The sequence below is a fragment of the Lipophrys pholis genome (genome assembly GCF_963383615.2).
Source record: "Lipophrys pholis genome assembly, chromosome: 5".
Lineage (NCBI taxonomy): Eukaryota > Metazoa > Chordata > Actinopteri > Blenniiformes > Blenniidae > Lipophrys > Lipophrys pholis.
In genome coordinates this window covers 2,457,164-2,474,735 of record NC_137628.1, presented here as the reverse complement: position 1 = coordinate 2,474,735, position 17,572 = coordinate 2,457,164, and the positions used below count along the sequence as shown (strand labels likewise).

The 17,572-nt window shown below is 46.1% G+C and overlaps 1 protein-coding gene across 2 annotated transcripts; it reads left to right on the top strand.

Annotated features, from left to right (window-relative positions):
- The first annotated feature begins 3,715 nt into the window (after nt 1-3,715).
- scoca (short coiled-coil protein a) lies at nt 3,716-10,598 on the top strand. Of its 2 annotated transcripts, none has more exons than XM_080463774.1 (4): nt 3,716-4,109; nt 6,889-6,960; nt 7,077-7,157; nt 8,812-10,582. In XM_080463774.1, the coding sequence occupies exons 1-4, from the start codon at nt 4,046-4,048 to the stop codon at nt 8,952-8,954; spliced, it is 360 nt and encodes a 119-aa protein (XP_080319900.1). In that variant the 5' UTR covers nt 3,716-4,045; the 3' UTR covers nt 8,955-10,582. The 2 variants fall into 2 exon arrangements, with proteins under 2 accessions (XP_080319900.1, XP_080319901.1); XM_080463775.1 differs by lacking the exon at nt 3,716-4,109 and adding an exon at nt 5,880-5,997 and having other exon boundaries at nt 8,812-10,598.
- The last annotated feature ends 6,974 nt before the right edge of the window (nt 10,599-17,572 follow it).

Below are 17,572 nucleotides of genomic sequence, written 5' to 3'. Positions count from 1 at the left end.
GTTTCATCATTCCTTCAGAAAGTATTTCCATAAATACACTATTTCCTCCCCCAAAAAACTCTCATAGAACGTCATGACAGGCAAACACTTGAAGTGTTTGATATGCTAAACAAGTACAGAGACGTAAATAAAAGACGCAGAACGACGCAAACACATTATGCTTCAGAAAATTAAACCACACGCTTGTGTACTTCATCCTGCCTGCACACTGAATGCTCTTGGTCAGCCGGCCACTCTTAAACATTCATTGCACTGCTAAAGTGTCTCAGTTGTATTATTACAGTGGTGAAGATTATTTCCTGTCCCACTGCTGTTATTATTACCAAGCAGCTCTCATTCGCCACTATTATTCTTTTGCAAATAAGTTTCCATTCATGTTGAAATTGTTAACCATTTTCAAAAACAACACAGAAAACTGTGATTCCTTCCACGACTGTCACGTGAATATTAAGAGGTTCCTTCCCCCCCCCCCCCCCCCCCCCCCCCCCCATGGTCTCTCAGCCAGTCACTGATGTATTCCAGCTCCCAGGATTTGACACCTTTGAATGTCCCAGCTGTACCGAAAAGCCTTGGAAGCGTTCACCTCTCTCTCACTCTCCTTTGCCCCGTGGACCTGAAGGAGCAGGCTCCTCCCACAGCCCAAGCAGTTAGCCCAGCCCGCTAACAGCTAGCACCAGAGGCCTGACCCTGAAGGCCTCAACGGGTCAGAGGGAGCGTCCGAAGTGTCCCTCCTATCTCCTTTCCTATCCACTTTTCCTTAACCCCCAGAAGTGTTTGAGTGGCTGCCAAGATAAGGAGCATTGGAATTTCCTATAAGCTCAGGAAAGGAGGCTCAATGCTTCCTTTAGAACCTCCTTTAGCCTAGGAACCACTGATGCTTCCTTTAGAACCTCCTTTAGCCTAGGAACCACTGATGCTTCCTTTAGAACCTCCCTTAGCCTAGGAACCACTGATGCTTCCTTTAGAACCTCCCTTAGCCTAGGAACCACTGATGCTTCCTTTAGAACCTCCTTTAGCCGAGGAAACACTGATGCTTCCTTTAGAACCTCCTTTAGCCTAGGAACCACTGATGCTTCCTTTAGAACCTCCTTTAGCCTAGAAACCACTGATGCTTCCTTTAGAACCTCCTTTAGCCTAGAAACCACTGATGCTTCCTTTAGAACCTCCCTTAGCCTAGGAACCACTGATGCTTCCTTTAGAACCTCCCTTAGCCTAGGAACCACTGATGCTTCCTTTAGAACCTCCTTTAGCCGAGGAAACACTGATGCTTCCTTTAGAACCTCCTTTAGCCTAGGAACCACTGATGCTTCCTTTAGAACCTCCTTTAGCCTAGGAAACACTGATGCTTCCTTTAGAACCTCCCTTAGCCTAGGAACCACTGATGCTTCCTTTAGAACCTAATTTAGCCTAGGAACCACTGATGCTTCCTTTAGAACCTCCTTTAGCCTAGGAACCACTGATGCTTCCTTTAGAACCTCCTTTAGCCTAGGAACCACTGATGCTTCCTTTAGAACCTCCCTTAGCCTAGAAACCACTGATGCTTCCTTTAGAACCTCCCTTAGCCTAGGAACCACTGATGCTTCCTTTAGAACCTCCCTTAGCCTAGGAACCACTGATGCTTCCTTTAGAACCTCCTTTAGCCGAGGAAACACTGATGCTTCCTTTAGAACCTCCTTTAGCCTAGGAACCACTGATGCTTCCTTTAGAACCTCCTTTAGCCTAGGAAACACTGATGCTTCCTTTAGAACCTCCCTTAGCCTAGGAACCACTGATGCTTCCTTTAGAACCTAATTTAGCCTAGGAACCACTGATGCTTCCTTTAGAACCTCCTTTAGCCGAGGAAACACTGATGCTTCCTTTAGAACCTCCTTTAGCCTAGGAACCACTGATGCTTCCTTTAGCCTAGGAAACACTGATGCTTCCTTTAGAACCTCCTTTAGCCTAGGAACCACTGATGCTTCCTTTAGAACCTCCTTTAGCCTAGGAACCACTGATGCTTCCTTTAGAACCTCCTTTAGCCTAGGAAACACTGATGCTTCCTTTAGAACCTCCTTTAGCCTAGGAAACACTGATGCTTCCTTTAGAACCTCCTTTAGCCTAGGAACCACTGATGCTTCCTTTAGAACCTCCTTTAGCCTAGGAAACACTGATGCTTCCTTTAGAACCTCCTTTAGCCTAGGAACCACTGATGCTTCCTTTACCAAAGGAGACCAGTTCATGTTCCCCCACAATTCCTTGTGGTGACAACATTTAAAGGAACCCGCTCATCCGAGCGTTCAGGGAAACTCAGGATGACTGAAAAAGGGAGAAGATCATGTTTACTTACCAAAGCAATAATCTGCCTTGAACAACTTTAAATAATCTAGAACCCAGACCCCAACTATGAATGTTATGCGGATGTTGTAAAAGGAACAGGGTAAAGTAAAGTTTTTGTGCAGCCTATTCTCAGTTTGATTGGCTAATTATTCACCTGGCAGCAGTTTCACTTTGGTTCCTCGTGGCCTGGCAGCCTCTTTTACTCTCATTTACATTCAAACCTTGTGATATTTGAGATTATATCAGCCATTAGAGGCACAAGGGAAAGGGGTAGAAATGCACTTTTTGTCGTCCGTTTTCGGAAATTTCCAGTTTTTTCACCACGGCAGACGTCACACCTTTTCTTAACCCCGTGACTTCATCCACGGGGTTAAAGAAAAGTGGGTAGGAAAGGAGACAGGAGGGACTATAGGAGCGCCAACATATTCAGAGGCCAGCACTAAGCGTCTGCCTTGTGGAAGGGAAGGACTCTGCCCTTGTTTTCCACAGGAACGAAACCCGGAAGAGCACAGTTCACAGAACTGGGACCGACCAGGATGCTGCTCCCCAATCACACCGCTTCTTCCTCTTCTTCTTCTTCTTCTCCTCCTGCACAACGCAGCCACCCAGAGTCGGCACGGAGGCGCTCACAGCAAACAGGAGCCTCCAGCTTCTCCAGCCAGGACAACAACCAGACTCCTTCTTCAAAGACGAAGGACGTGGGACCGACTGGGCATTTACAAGAGACGATTAGTTAAACTTGATGCTATGCACAGAACTGTTCTGTAATTCCATTACTTGTGACTGAGTTCTAATGGTGATGATGACATGAGTATCAACCTGTAAACCAACGTTAGCCGTGCCTCAAACCTACACAGAGGACACAATAGTCCTTCCTTCCTCCTCTCCTATCCACTTAACCTTAACCTTGTGGATGATGTCACGGGGTTAAGGAAAGGTGTTAGGAGGGAAAGGCACTTCCACGAGGTGATGTAATAATTATCCAACGGCGGCGAAGGTTCGTGACGTCAGCCGTGGTGAAAAAAACGGACTACAAAAAGTGCATTTCTACCCCTTTCCCCTGTGCCTCTAATGGCTGATATAATCTCAAATATCACAAGGTTTGAATGTAAATGAGAGTAAAAGAGGCTGCCAGGCCACGAGGAACCAAAGTGAAACTGCTGCCAGGTGAATAATTAACCAATGCAAACTGAGAATAGGCTGCACAAAATCTTTACCCTGTTCGTTTTACAAAATCCGCATAACAGTCGTAGCAGTGAGTCCTTAATGTTTCAAATAAAGTGCAGAGTCACTGTGAAGCCGCTGCAACATGGAGACTGAGCTGCTGTGTTCAGCTGCAACCAGCAGAGGGAGCCAACTGATTCACTACTACTTCTTCTGTGTGTGTGTGTGTGTGTGTGTGTGTGTGTGTGTGTGTGTGTGTGTGTGTGTGTGTGTGTGTGTGTGTGTGTGTGTGTGTGTGTGTGTGTGTGTGTGGTGTGCAGTGCTTGAACCTTGACTCCTGCCACTTCCTGCTGTATGTCCAATGTTGGGTCAGGCGGTTGCCATGGTGACCCTCTCCCATGACAGCAGAGTAACCTGAGCTGCTCTGCAGGTAGAACAGGTACAGAAACACAATGGAGACGGCAGGTGGGTGAGGAGACGGCACACAGAGACAGAGACAGAGGGAGAGAGAGAGAAGAGAAGAGAAGAGACAGGAGCAAAAAGAAAGAAAAGTGCTTCTGCAGTCATGGAGGCCGAGGTGGAGAAAGAGGACGGATCGTTCACCAACATCTCCCTCACAGACGATCCAGGTACACAAATGTTACTCATCTCCTCAGAACTGTAAGGCAGTGTGAGAACTTTATGAACCCAGCGAGAGGAAGTAATCCATTAGTATTTCAACACCTACAATCAGTGAAGGTTCGGTCACTATTGATTTGTGGAGTTGCAGAGCTGCTGTCACCCTCCGTCCCGCTTCCTGAACCCAAATCTGACAGGAGCTGTTTTACTAAACTCCTGTTTACCAGACAAGTGTCTCATTAATCCTCCTGGAGGGAACAGTTAGCATTAGCATTAGCATCAGCCTGCAGACAGTGAATGTTCGAACACCGAGCTGTAGACACACAGCTTGTAAAACCAGAGCGTGTACACACGTGTGTGTGTGTGTGCGTGCGTACCTGTGTGTGTGTGTGTGCGCGTGTGTGTGTATGCGTGTGTGTGTGCGTGGGTGTGTGTGTGTGTGTGTGCGTGCGCGTGTGTGTGCGTGCGTGTGTGTGTGCGTGCATGTGTGTGCGTGTGTGTGAGCGTGTGTGAGCGTGTGTGTGTGTGCGCGTGTGTGTTTGTGTGTGCGTGTGTGTGCGTGTGTGTGTGCGTGCGTGTGTGTGTGCGTGCGTGTGTGTGTGCGTGTGTGTGGGTGCGTGTGTGTGCATGTGTGTGTGCGTGCGTGTGTGTGTGTGTGTGTGCGTGTGTGTGTGTGCGTGTGTTTGTGTGTGTGTGTGTGCGTGCGTGTGTGTGTGTGTGTGTGTGCGCGTGTGTGTATGTGTGTGCGTGTGTTTGTGTGTGTGTGTGCGTGTGTGTGTGTGTGTGTATGTGTGTGCGTGTGTGCGTGTGCTTGCGATGGATCCGAGGCGTGCCTCTGAACAAAGCTGTTATTTTCAGTCTGAACTGAATCCGGATCTCCCTCTTCATCGCCACATGACTTTCTATGATTTCTGTCTCTTTGTATCTCAAACTTGTGTTCCCTCGCTCCTGGCCGGCGCCTGTGCAGCAGTGTGGGGGTATCTGTGGGCAGTTTGCATGTTCTCCCTGTGCTGCTGGGAGATTTGTCCACCTCCAACAATCCTCCACGACCCAAGACACATCAGCGGTTAATTAGATGCGAGTTGAGCTTGTTCGTGAGGAAGAAGGTGAAGGACTGGGCGCTGGAGACTTTGTTCGACCCAATCGTCACTCGTGTGAGACTTTCTGGCCTCGTTCATGCAGCAACTGAAACTGATTCATGCACTTCCTCACGTGTTTCTGTCGTGAGCCCTTGCAGCTCCGCAATACTGCTGCTTCAGGCCTTTTGTCTGATTTTGACGTGATCAGATGAATAAATGTAGAGTTTCATTCATCCGTTGATCCATCTAATTCACCTCCAATCGACGTTTCCTGTGTGAGTTTTGTCTGACGCCTTTCAAGAGTTTGTTCATGGCTTTACTAGTTTGGCGTGCTGGACGCTCTCCCACGTGTCTCTGGATTAAAAACACTTGTTACTTTGCTATAATAATAATAATAATAATAATAATAGAATATTATTATTATTGCCCTCATGAGGATGAGGGGAGCTCAGAGCGACAAGTGGCTGCAGCATATGGACACACACACACACACACACACACACACACACACACACACACACACACACACACACACACACACACACACACACACACACACACACAAGATGAGCTCCGGTGTTTGAGACTTGAGTGAACCTGTAGGAAATTAATGACTTATGTGTGTGTGTGTGTGTGTGTGTGTGTGTGTGTGTGTGTGTGTGTGTGTGTGTGTGTGTGTGTGTGTCCGTCCCTGGCGGTCAGTTGAGGTACTGACAGTACTGACGGGTGAAGTCCAGCTGTCTTCCTCCTCTTCATCACCACCACAGTAATCTGATTACTCCCTAACTCCGCTGAAAGGAGAAGATATTTCTGAGACTCGGTGAGTTTATTCTCTGATACTCCCGCTTTACGTCTCGTGCGGGTAGAAAAAAGGAAAATATCAGCCAGCTTGTTGTGATTTGAAGCTGAAGCTGCAGGAGTTAGCTCCTCACAGCTCGCTGCACCGGAACAATCAGGTTGATATTCGTATTTATCGAATTCTTAGCGTGAGTTTTAAGACATTTGTAGATGTCTGCGACTCTACGTTGGTATTTGACGTTAAATGAGCTCCGTTTATTGCGGCTTATAGGCGTGGCGAGCTCCGTAGCCAGTTAGCAAACAATGCTACCAGACTGAGTTCCATTATCGGACACGGTAGATGCGCGTCCAAAGGCTTGTTTTCGGCCTGTGAGGCGGCTGTGGAGACGGTGGTAGAACCGGACATTTACCGTGTGCAGTTCACAAATAATCTGCCGGATTATGGCGTCTCTGACTGAGTGTGTTGGATGATATAGTTGCATTAATATCCAGTAATTTTTGGCCTGGATAACCTGCTGGTCAGTAGAGAACTGTACAGTCTGGGTGGGTCTCACACACACACACACACACACACACACACACACACACACACACACACACACACACACAGGAAATAAACTCCCATCTTATTCGTCTTCAGATGTTTCTAATTTTACTTTAATTTATGTTTGACTTCAATCAGAAACTAAAAATATTGTTTATTAACCTGCTGGATCTTTTCTCTGTGGCTCTTGCATGTTCTCCCTGAGCCTACCTCTGCTTCCACAGTCCAAACACATTCTTTTTTTTTTTGATCTCATGTGGACCAGTCTCACCTCGTACCTACTGTTTCCCACTCTTTAATCGAATTGCGGTGTTTACGTTGAGCGGTCATAATGTTCTGGCTCACGTGTTTCCATCTCCTCTTTCTCAGTGGACTCTGGAACTGCAGCCCTGTATCCCACCCAGGAGAGCGACCTCTTCATCATGAACTGTGACATCGACGGTGCGTCCGCTCTCTGCATGTTGGCCTCACACACTACTAGTGTGTGACTGTGTGTAACCGTGTGTGTGTGTGTGTGTGTGTGTGTGTGTGTGTGCATGGGTGGGTGGGTGCTGCAGGAGATGTGGAGAACCAGGTGGAGATGGAGGAGAAGACCCGGCTAATAAACCAGGTCCTGGAGCTGCAGCACACACTGGAAGGTAACACAAGTTCACTGAAGTCTGCGATGCAGCGGTTTTGGTTTAACGTGAGAAATCCTCATTTTATCTTTTGGATCCGAGTCTCAGCCTGAAGATCCAGCAACAGTAAAGTTAGGCACCGTTTACACAAACACCGTTTCAAGTGAAAACGCTTCATTTTTTTTATTTTAGTTTCACAAAAGTTTAGCATTTACACAACAAGGACATAAATCCTGAAAACAATGTATTTTTCATGTTGGGCCACTAGTGGGCGGTGTTGTGTACTGTTGTAGTGAAACCACACACACATGCAACAGAGAACAAATCAGCACTTTTTTATTGTTTTTTTTTAGATTTCACAAATAAGAGAACATAAAGTTGTACATCGTGCCATTGGATCACATTGCAAAAAGAGAAAGGAAAAACACAAAATGGGTGTATTAATTGTTTAAATAAATTTGCGGTTGACAGAAAATGAAAATAAATGGGTAAATGGCAAGGAAGAAAAAAACAGCGCCACTGTACTATGTCATACTATCAATACTAGTTGAGATCCAGCTTCAGCATCCAGGTTTGGCCCCTTTGTCATTCTGTCACAAGTTCAGTCAGTTCTTTGGGTAAAAAGCTGAGCAGAGGAGACCACATGTCTGTGAAATACCGGGGATTACCTCTCCGAACCGCAGTAATCCTTTCATGATGGAGGACCCTAAATATCTCTCTGTACCACTGTGTAACTGTGAACAATCCGCTCTAAACATCAACAATGGGAGAACACAGACATTCTCGTGGACAGACCACCAAGTTGGATTGTTATTACAGTGACCATCAAAATAAAACGACCAAGTCTGTGTTCTGATTGTCTCTACTGAGCATGTGCACAACTCCGAGTTACAACCGCCATGTTGCACATGTGCATTAGCAGAGTTTCTGCTGTTTGACACAAAGCCCAAGTGTTTTTAAAAAGTTGCATTTTCCCTGCTTCAACAGTACGGAAGAGTTTTAGGGCCACTGAAGAAAAAAAAAAAAAAAAAGCATCTTTTCATCACTCCATTAAACCGCCTGATATGCATTTTGAGGAAGCAGTCACACCGCTGGCATGTGGATGGATGGACTTTTTTTATTTCCACCTTGAAAAAAAAAAATCTCGAATTTGATTTTCGACTTTTTCTGGAGCCACAAAGGTTTTTTGTTTTTTTTTTGCCTCCGAATTTTTTTTTTTTCTTCAGTGGCCCTAAAACTCTTCCGTACAACAGAGTACGCAGTTGAGGTGTTCTCAAAAGTTGTGTTTTCTCCGAGCTCCATTATCATCAGACTAGGAGACCAAAACACAACCCAAGTTTTGTGTTTTCACTTGAAAACGTCTTGTAAACAGGAAAAATGCCAATTGAGTATGCCTTGCATTAGAACGTCATCAAAATGGCAAATTTAAACTTTTTGGGAGAACTTCAGACTATGTGGGTAAAGAAACGAAGTCCTGTCGTCCTCTTCTTTTGAAAATGACCAAAATGTTAAGAAAGACTGTTCGTAGCCAGGAAATTAGAAAAACTAAATCACAGAAGCTGATATAAATGGTTTACCACGTGGATGAGAAGTGGACGTTCGTAAGAATGAACAGGACTGAAGTAAATCCGGGTGCCAGTCTAACCTTTGTCCTCCGGTTCTGCTGGTGTCTCAGACCTGTCGGCTCGAGTCGACGCCGTCAAGGAGGAGAACCTGAAGCTGAAATCGGAGAACCAGGTCCTGGGTCAGTACATCGAGAACCTCATGTCGGCCTCCAGCGTCTTCCAGACCACCGACACCAAGAGCAAGCGGAAGTGACCGGCGGAGGGAGGATTCTCTGCCCCCCCCCCCCCCCCCCCCCCGACGCTGTTCCAGTAACCTGAAGTGACTTTTTCCTGCCGACTCACTAATAGTAACCTGTAAAGTTAATCTGGAGCTGCTGGTCTACAGCTTCTCTTCTACCAGTGAGACGTTTCCTCTCCTTCATCCTGCTCATGTACAAACCCAAACCTTTCCCCTCTCTGCTCTGAGTATTTATAAAATAACGTTTTGATCTGATCTCCTGGACTCGAACTGACCCACTGTGCTAAAACCAACCCCCGATATTCTAACCCGACCTCGTTCATCTGCATTAGGTCCTTTAATTTATTTTGTAAAGTGTTTTGTAGAAGAGCTGGATGTCAGTTTCCAGACGTCGTCACCCAGGATGTTAATTCCTCCTCTGGAGATCTGATCAGTGTTACAGGGAATGAAAACAACAAGTATTTAGACGGCATGCTTGGATCATATATCAGGACTGTTCAGCATATCTAATCCGTAATCACTGGATGCAGAAGTTTGTAATCATGTAGATGCTCGATGGACGTTCTGAAACCTTTAGGAAGCACGGGAAGTAAAGTAGAACTCATTAAAAGAGGAAGGAGGATTTAAAGGAGACCTGTTGTGCTTATGTTTCAAGTTTTAGACTGAATTTTAAAGTGAGCTGCTTGTAATTTGACACCAGAATCATTCTTGATTAATCGAGGGCGTGCACAGCCTGACGCCTGGAATACGGCTGAAAATACCTGTAATTTGACTCCAGACTCATGGTCCTGTGGGCTCTTTCATTACCTGCAGGAAGTGACACACTCGGTTTCCTCAAATTGTCATTGTCAAAGAATCATGCGCTTGTAGTTTGACATCAGCCTCACTGTCTTAAACATGAGTAAATAATTAGATCTAAACTGGAAACTTGGAAGTTTGACCTTTTTGACTGACAGATGACTGAAATATGCTGCGATTTGATCTTTAATGTGATCATTTCCTCCAATGACATGGTGAATAAATTAACTTTGTCCGCTTGTTGGTAGAATGAGGCTGAATTGGGTTTTATGAAACAGCTTTCTGAACTTTTAACTCATCAAGACTGTGTGGCTACAGTGACTCCTGATTCATCTTCACGGTATCGGATCACGCTCAGTGATGTTAGAATTACTATCGGGATTATTCCAGCAGATTAAATCTGTAGCCAATCACGTTTCCCGTGATGGATTCCTAGTTTTTCCTTCAGATATTAGCACAACTGACTAAAAGCACAACAGGCCCTTTTAAATCGCATGTTTGGTTTTGTTTGTTTGTTTGTAAACCCTTTAAATCAATGAGAGCTGAATGTGGATCTTCTGGTTCTAGTGCTGATCCTCCATCAGAGGAAAAACCTCTCTGATCCCTTCAAACTAGGATCAGCTGGTCTGGAAAGCAAACGGGAAGGATGAGTACGAGGGGCTCGCTGTATATGCTGTAATTTATTGAAGTTGTTTTGATATTTCTTAACAGTTGTACAAAGTATTTCATTGTTTTTGTTCCGTCTACACACACGTCCTGCTACCGTCTCCTCTCTGTGTGGAGAATCTCTGCACCTTTGCCTTTAAAGATTATTTTGTTTGTTTTAATAAAATCCTAATATCACCTCTTTTGTCAAGTCTTGCTTGATGTCTTTCGTCCATTTTTGACGAAACAAATTTTTTATATCCCGGGTAAAATTCCGTTTACATGGGGAAAAAAAATTTGCACAAAAGTTGCAATTTTTTTTTTTTAAAAGATTTCAAATTGTTAAAACATAGCAGGAGAGTCCTAAAAAATGTTGACATTTGAATGGTTCAAATCGGTTAAAGATTGTAGGAAGAGAAACGTGTCATAAAAAACAGAACTGTTAGCAGGGGGAGGACAGAAGGAGGAGCAGTGGGGGTGGGGTGGCAAGGGGATGGGGGGGTTTATCTAATGAAATGGATAAAGCCATCCAGGAAGGCGGTCCCCTGGTAAGCAGAAGGCTCTTTTGTGCTGGTCGCCACGCTGAACCAAAGGTTGATCCAGGTATCGTAAACCTCCATGGCATTGGTGGGGTCCGCTCTGCTCCAGCCGCCAGTGGCCAACAGAACGGCACTGGGCAGGCGTGGGCGAAAAAAATGGTTGTAGAAGCTAATGTTGCTAATGATCATTGGGCCGGTGATTCAGGAGTCGGCAAGCTTCTGTGACCATGGCCCGGAACGAAGTGTTGGTCTTCACCAGACCATTGGACAGTACATCAATTGTGGGGTACTCCATACCCTCCTCCTTATGGCAGCTCATTCTGGACTCCTCACCTTCCTCATCGTCCTTGACCTGAGTCAGTTGACCTGTCCTCTAGCGCCACCATCAGGTCAAACCTTTTCATTAGAATGAATGCATCTTAAAAGGTTTTCATCCAAATTTTCTCAAATTTACTGACAACATTAATGAACATTCTTATTTGGGAAGCATATTCATGAGTCTCACATAATGAACCATATCGATTGTGAAGACGGGGTAAACGCTGCAGACACTTCAACCAAACATCAGACTAAACATCAGACTAAAGGCAGTTCAAAAAGCCCCCATGGATAAACCAAAGAGAAGCGTGACATTGCCTGGTAAGGCGCAGTTGGGGCTCGTATGCGAGCACCTGGTGGCCAGGCCTTCGCCAGCAGGGCCCGGGCCGGGCCCAGGCCGAAACGACGACGCGGGTCCCTCCTCTTCCTCCTGTGAGCCCACCACCCACAGAGGCTACCGTAGGGGTCGGGTGCAGTGTGGATTGGGTGGTAGTCGACGGCAGGGGCCTCGAGGACCCGACCCCCCGGACACAGAATCTGGCTTTTGGGACATGTAATGTAACCTTGCTGGGGGGGAAGGAGCCTGAGCTTATGCGGGAGGTAGAGAGATACCGTCTAGATATAGTCTGGCTCACCTGCACGCACAGCTTGGACTCTGGGACCCAGCTCCTTGACAAGGGCTGGACACTCCACTTTTCTGGAGTTGCCCGCGGTGAGAGGCGGCGGGCTGGAGTGGGCTTGCTTATTGCCCCACAGCTCAGCGACCATGTGTCGTAGTTCAGCCCGGTGAACGAGAGGGTCACGTCCCTACGCCTTCAGGTAGGAGACAGGTCTCTGACTGTTGTGTTGGCCTATGGACCGGACAGCAGTACAGAGTACCCTACCTTCTTGGAGTCCCTGGGAGGGGTGCTGGATAGTGCTCCAACTGGGGACTCCGTTGTTCTACTGGGGGACTTCAACGCCCACGTGGGCAAAGACAGTGAGACTTGGAAGGGGGTGATTGGGAGGAAGGGCCTCCCTGATCTGAACCCGAGCGGTGTTCTGTTATTGGACTTCTGTGCTAGTCACAGTCTGGCCATAACGAACACCATGTTCGAGCACAGGGGTGTCCATAAGTCCACTTGGCACCAGGACACCCGAGACCAGAGGTCGTTGACTTTGTGGTCGTGTCATTCGATCTCCGGCCAATGTGTCTTTGACACTCGGGTGAAGAGAGGGGCAGAGCTGTCAACTGATCACCACCTGGTGGTGAGTTGGATGCGCTAGACGGGAGGGAAGCTGGACAGACTCGGCAGGCCAAAACGTGTCATGAGGGTCTGTTGGGAACGCCTGGCCGAGCCGTCTGTCCGCGCAGTCTTCAACTCCCGCCCCCGGGAGAGCTTCTCAGGGATCCCGGGGGAGGCTGAAGACATTCCGAGTGGACCATGTTCTCCACCTCCATTGTCAAAGATTCTGCTCGGAGCTGTGGTCGATGGGTCTCTGGTGCCTGTCGTGGCGGCGACCCCCGAAATCGGTGGTGGAAACCGGAAGTAAGGGATGCCGTCAAGCTGAGGAAGGAGTCCTATTGGGCATTGTTAGCCCATAGGACTCCTGAAGCAGCTGACAGGTACCGGCAGACCAGGCGGGCCGCAGCCCGAGCCGTGGTGGAGGCAAAACCTCGGTTCTGGGAGGAGTTAAGGGAGGCCATGGAGGACTATTGGTTTGAAATGTTTATTTCGAAAGTCAAGGCACAAAACAAAAAAGAAAAACAACAACATTTTCCTCTCAAATAAATAAATGAATAACAGTAATAATAATTTAAAAATAAATCAAGAAAACATAATCAGATGAATATTCGAAAACGAGTGAGAAGAAGTAAAACTTATTTACTCCCACCCTTGTCCAAAAGTAAATAGCATAATCAACTTCCTTTCATCTCTTACATACATACATAGATACATACATACATGCCTACACACACACATTTATACAACATATTTCTGTATATTATTTTCTCCATCAAATAAGTGTCTGCAGCGTTTATCTGCAGCTTATCAGAAGTGGAGAAGTTTGTTCATTTCGTAGTTTTTGGTCAATTTTTTCTGGACCTTCGACTGTTTGTCTTTGGTTTTCCAGCTTTAAAGGAATTAAAGACGTGAACTGATTCATCACACTTTGTCCAGAGCACAAACACACAGCGCACAGAAACATTATTCACATTACCTTGTTCATTTTCACACACACACACACACACACACACACACACACACACACACACACACACACACACACACACACACACACACACACACACACACACACACACACACACACACACACACACACACGTCCTGTGCAGGACATACAATATACGTATAGACATACACGTCCATTCATACATATCTACAGACAGACATAAACGCCTATACCCACACACAAGCACACATTGAGTACACACATCATACATAACACACATGCTGTGAGTAAGATGTACTTAACATTATCATAATACATGCATACCTAATTAAACACTCATGCTAAATGCATGATTACGTATAAACATACACACATAGCCTAATACATTCAGCCATTAACACATGTACTGTTCCACATATAAATCAACATGTACCATACAAGCACAATACACACAAACAATACACACAAACGCTACAGGCGAGACAAGCAAAACTAATCAATGCAAGGAAAGAAAAGAACAATAGAAATAACCAAAATAAATGACTAGACATTTGCCTCTAAAATAGCCTAGTGATTGGCCACACCTTCTTCATCCTCATACCTCTTGAAAATCATATTTTTATACAGTATTTTAAACTGTCTCATATTTGAACATTGCCTCAATTCCACACTTAATCCGTTCAGTAGTCTCACCCCGTATACTAATAGACAAAACCGTTTTCTTGTCATACGAAAGTTACATTTCCTCCTTAGATTGGAACACTTCATAATTTTTGAACAATTGTTGAATATTCCCAGGTAATAGATTATGTTTACTTTGAACATTATTTGTGCTGTTTGGTATTGCACAATGTCACTATCGGTCGGCCCCAAGGAAATTCTGGCAAACCGTCCGGCGCCTCAGAAGGGGGAAGCAGGTTTTCACCAACACTGTTTACAGTGGAGGTGGGGAGCTGTTGACCTCAACTGGAGATGTCGTCGGGCGGTGGAAGGAATACTTCGAGGATCTCCTCAATCCCACCATCACGTCTTCCGCTGAGGAAGCAGAGGCTGGGTTCTCAGAGGTAGACTCGTCCATTACCCAAGCTGAAGTCACCGTTGCTAAGCTCCTCGGTGGCAAGGCACCTGAGTTCCTTAAGTCTCTGGATGTGCAGGGACTGTCGTGGCTGACACGTCTCTGCAACATCGCGTGGCGGTTGAGGACAGTGCCTCTGGACTGGCAGACTGGGGTGGTGGTCCCTCTATTTAAGAAGGGTGTGTTCCAACGACAGGGGGATCACACTCCTCAGCCTCCCCGGGAAAGTCTATTCCAGGGTATTGGAGAGGAGGATCCGGCCATTAGTCGAACCTCGGATCCAAGAGGAATAATGCGGTTTTCGTCCAGGTCGCGGAACACTGGACCAGGTCTATACTCTCCACCAGGTGCTCGAGGGTTCATGGGAGTTCGCCCAACCAGTCCACATGTGTTTTGTGGATCTGGAGAAGGCGTTCGACCGTGTCCCTCGGGACGTCCTATGGTGGGTGCTCCGGGAGTATGGACTCCAGGGCCCTTTGCTAAGGGCTGTCCGGTCCTTGTACGCCCGGAGCAGGAGTTTGGTTCACATTGCCGGCAGTAAGTCGGACCTGTCCCCAGTGCACGTTGGCCTCCGGCAGGGCTGTCCTTTCCCACCGGTTCTGTTCATAACTTTTATGGACAGAATTTCTTGGCACAGCCAGGGCCCCGAGCTGGTCTGGCACTCGCAGCCGAGTGTGAAGCAACTGGGATGAGGATCAGCACCTCTAAATCCGAGGCCATGGTTCAAGACCGGAAAAAGGTGGCTTGCCCCCTTCAGGTCGGTGGAGAGCCCCTGTCTCAAGTGGAGGAGTTCCAGTATCTCGGGGTCTTGTTCACGAGTGGGGGGAAGATGGAGCATGAGATCGACAGGCAGATCGGTGCAGCGTCTGCAGTTATGCAGTCGCTGTATCGGTCCGTCGTGGCGAAGAAGGAGCTAAGCCAAAAGACGAGGCTCTCGATTTACCAGTCGATCTTCGTTCCTACCCTCACCTATGGTCATGAGCTTTGGGTCATGACCGAAAGAACGAGATCCCGGATACAAACGGCTAAAACGAGTGTCCTCCGTAGGGTGGCTGGGCGCACCCTTAGAGATAGGGTGAGGAGCTCCCCAGCTTGTATTCCCCGCGTTTCTGAGTTTAATCCTGCTGTTAGGAAGAGACAAGTACCTACAGTGATGATTTGATGACTTTGTCAGGCTGAAAAATAAAAGTTGACCAGAGATGGCAGGGAGGTGTGATGGACAGCGAGACGTTCAACACGGAGTCGCCCTGAGTGCCTGCAGTGTCATAGAACGCTACATAAAGCAAGGCAAAAAGCAAAGCAAGTTTATTTATATAGCACATTTCCTGAACACACCTTGTCCACGTTTGGTTCTGACTTTGGGAACTGATAGAAGACCTGATCCAGATGACCTGAGTGGTCTAGGTGGTTCATACCAAGTTAGGAGGTCACTCATGTATTTTGGTCCTAAACCATTCAAGGCTTTGAAGACCAACAGCAGGATTTTAAAATCTATCCCGTGACAAACAGGGAGCCAGTGGACAGACCTCAGAACTGGAGTGATGTGATCTACTTTCTTAGGCTTAGCGAGGACTCGAGCAGCAGAGTTCTGAATCATCTGCAGTTGTCTGATTGTTTTTTTAGGTAGACGTGTAAAGATGCTGTTACAGTAATCGAGCCTACTGAAGATAAATGCATGGACGAGCCTTTTCCAGGTCCTGCTGAGACATCAGTCCTTCGATCCTTGAGATATTTTTCAAGTGATAGTACGCTGACTTTGTAATTGCTTTGATGTGTTTTACAAAATTGAGGTCTGAGTCCATTCCTTCACCCAGATTTCTGGCCTGGTCTGTGTTTTTTTTAGCTGTAATGACAGAAGCTCTAAACTCACTTTTAGTCGCCCCTCCTTGGCTCCAAAAACTATTACTTCAGTTTTACTTCAGCCAAACTAAACTAGCTCATGTCACAGAAGCCACCACCTAACCCCAACTCTAATTTTTCTGGTTTCCAGAGATAAAGATCAGCTATAGTGGGCGTGGTGTTTAGATAAAGCAAAGCAAGCCACTTCCAGCTGAGGTTGGTCCTGTAACCCTAACCCTAGGGTAGGTGGGACCCGGATAATTAGCTCGTGATCCGTAACCCTAGTCCCTGTTAAGGCCGTCCCCCAAATATCAGCTCAATTGTTGCTAAGTTAGTTCCTGTTTTCGCTACCTGAAAATGACACAGGTTAGTCCCCAGGTGTCCCTGACCTGGAATCTGGTCTTATCGCACATGCTAATCTGCTAAGCTAATGAGCCTAGAATTAGCATTAAAAAGCATTGAAAAGCATTGAAAGCATTAGCATTAAACTAACCAACTAACCTCTAATCTCGCCAATCCCTAAAGATCAATTTTTTTTTAGAGTTGTGGTATAATTTTGAATAAACAAGGACTATTAATTTGAAAAAAAAAGTTTTTTTATTTTATTTTGAAAGCCAGCTCACCCTTAGCCTAGCTAAATACTTAATATCCACTTTGAAGGTTTACATTGTCATTATAAAAAACAAGGACTTTTATTTTGAAGGGGTTTGGGGCTTTGACATGTTAGCAACTCCACAAATCCCTTGTTAGCACGTTAACCTTTCCACGATCTGCATGTTAGCAAGACCACAAAGTGCACGTTAGCATGTTAGCTCATCCACAAAGGTTACATTAGCATGTTAGCTTGTCCACAAATTGCACATTAGAATGCAAGCTTGTTTATGTCTCGGATATAAGCATGTTAGCTGGTCCACAAAGGTTACATTAGCATGTTAGCTGGTCCACAAAGTTTACACTAGCATGTTAGCTGGTCCACAAAGTTTACATTAGCATGTTAGCTGGTCCACAAAGGTTACATTAGCATGTTAGCTGGTCCACAAAGTTTACACTAGCATGTTAGCTGGTCCACAAAGTTTACATTAGCATGTTAGCTGGTCCACAAAGGTTACATTAGCATGTTAGCTGGTCCACAAAGGTTACATTAGCATGTTAGCTGGTCCACAAAGTTTACACTAGCATGTTAGCTGGTCCACAAAGTTTACACTAGCATGTTAGCTGGTCCACAAAGTTTACATTAGCATGTT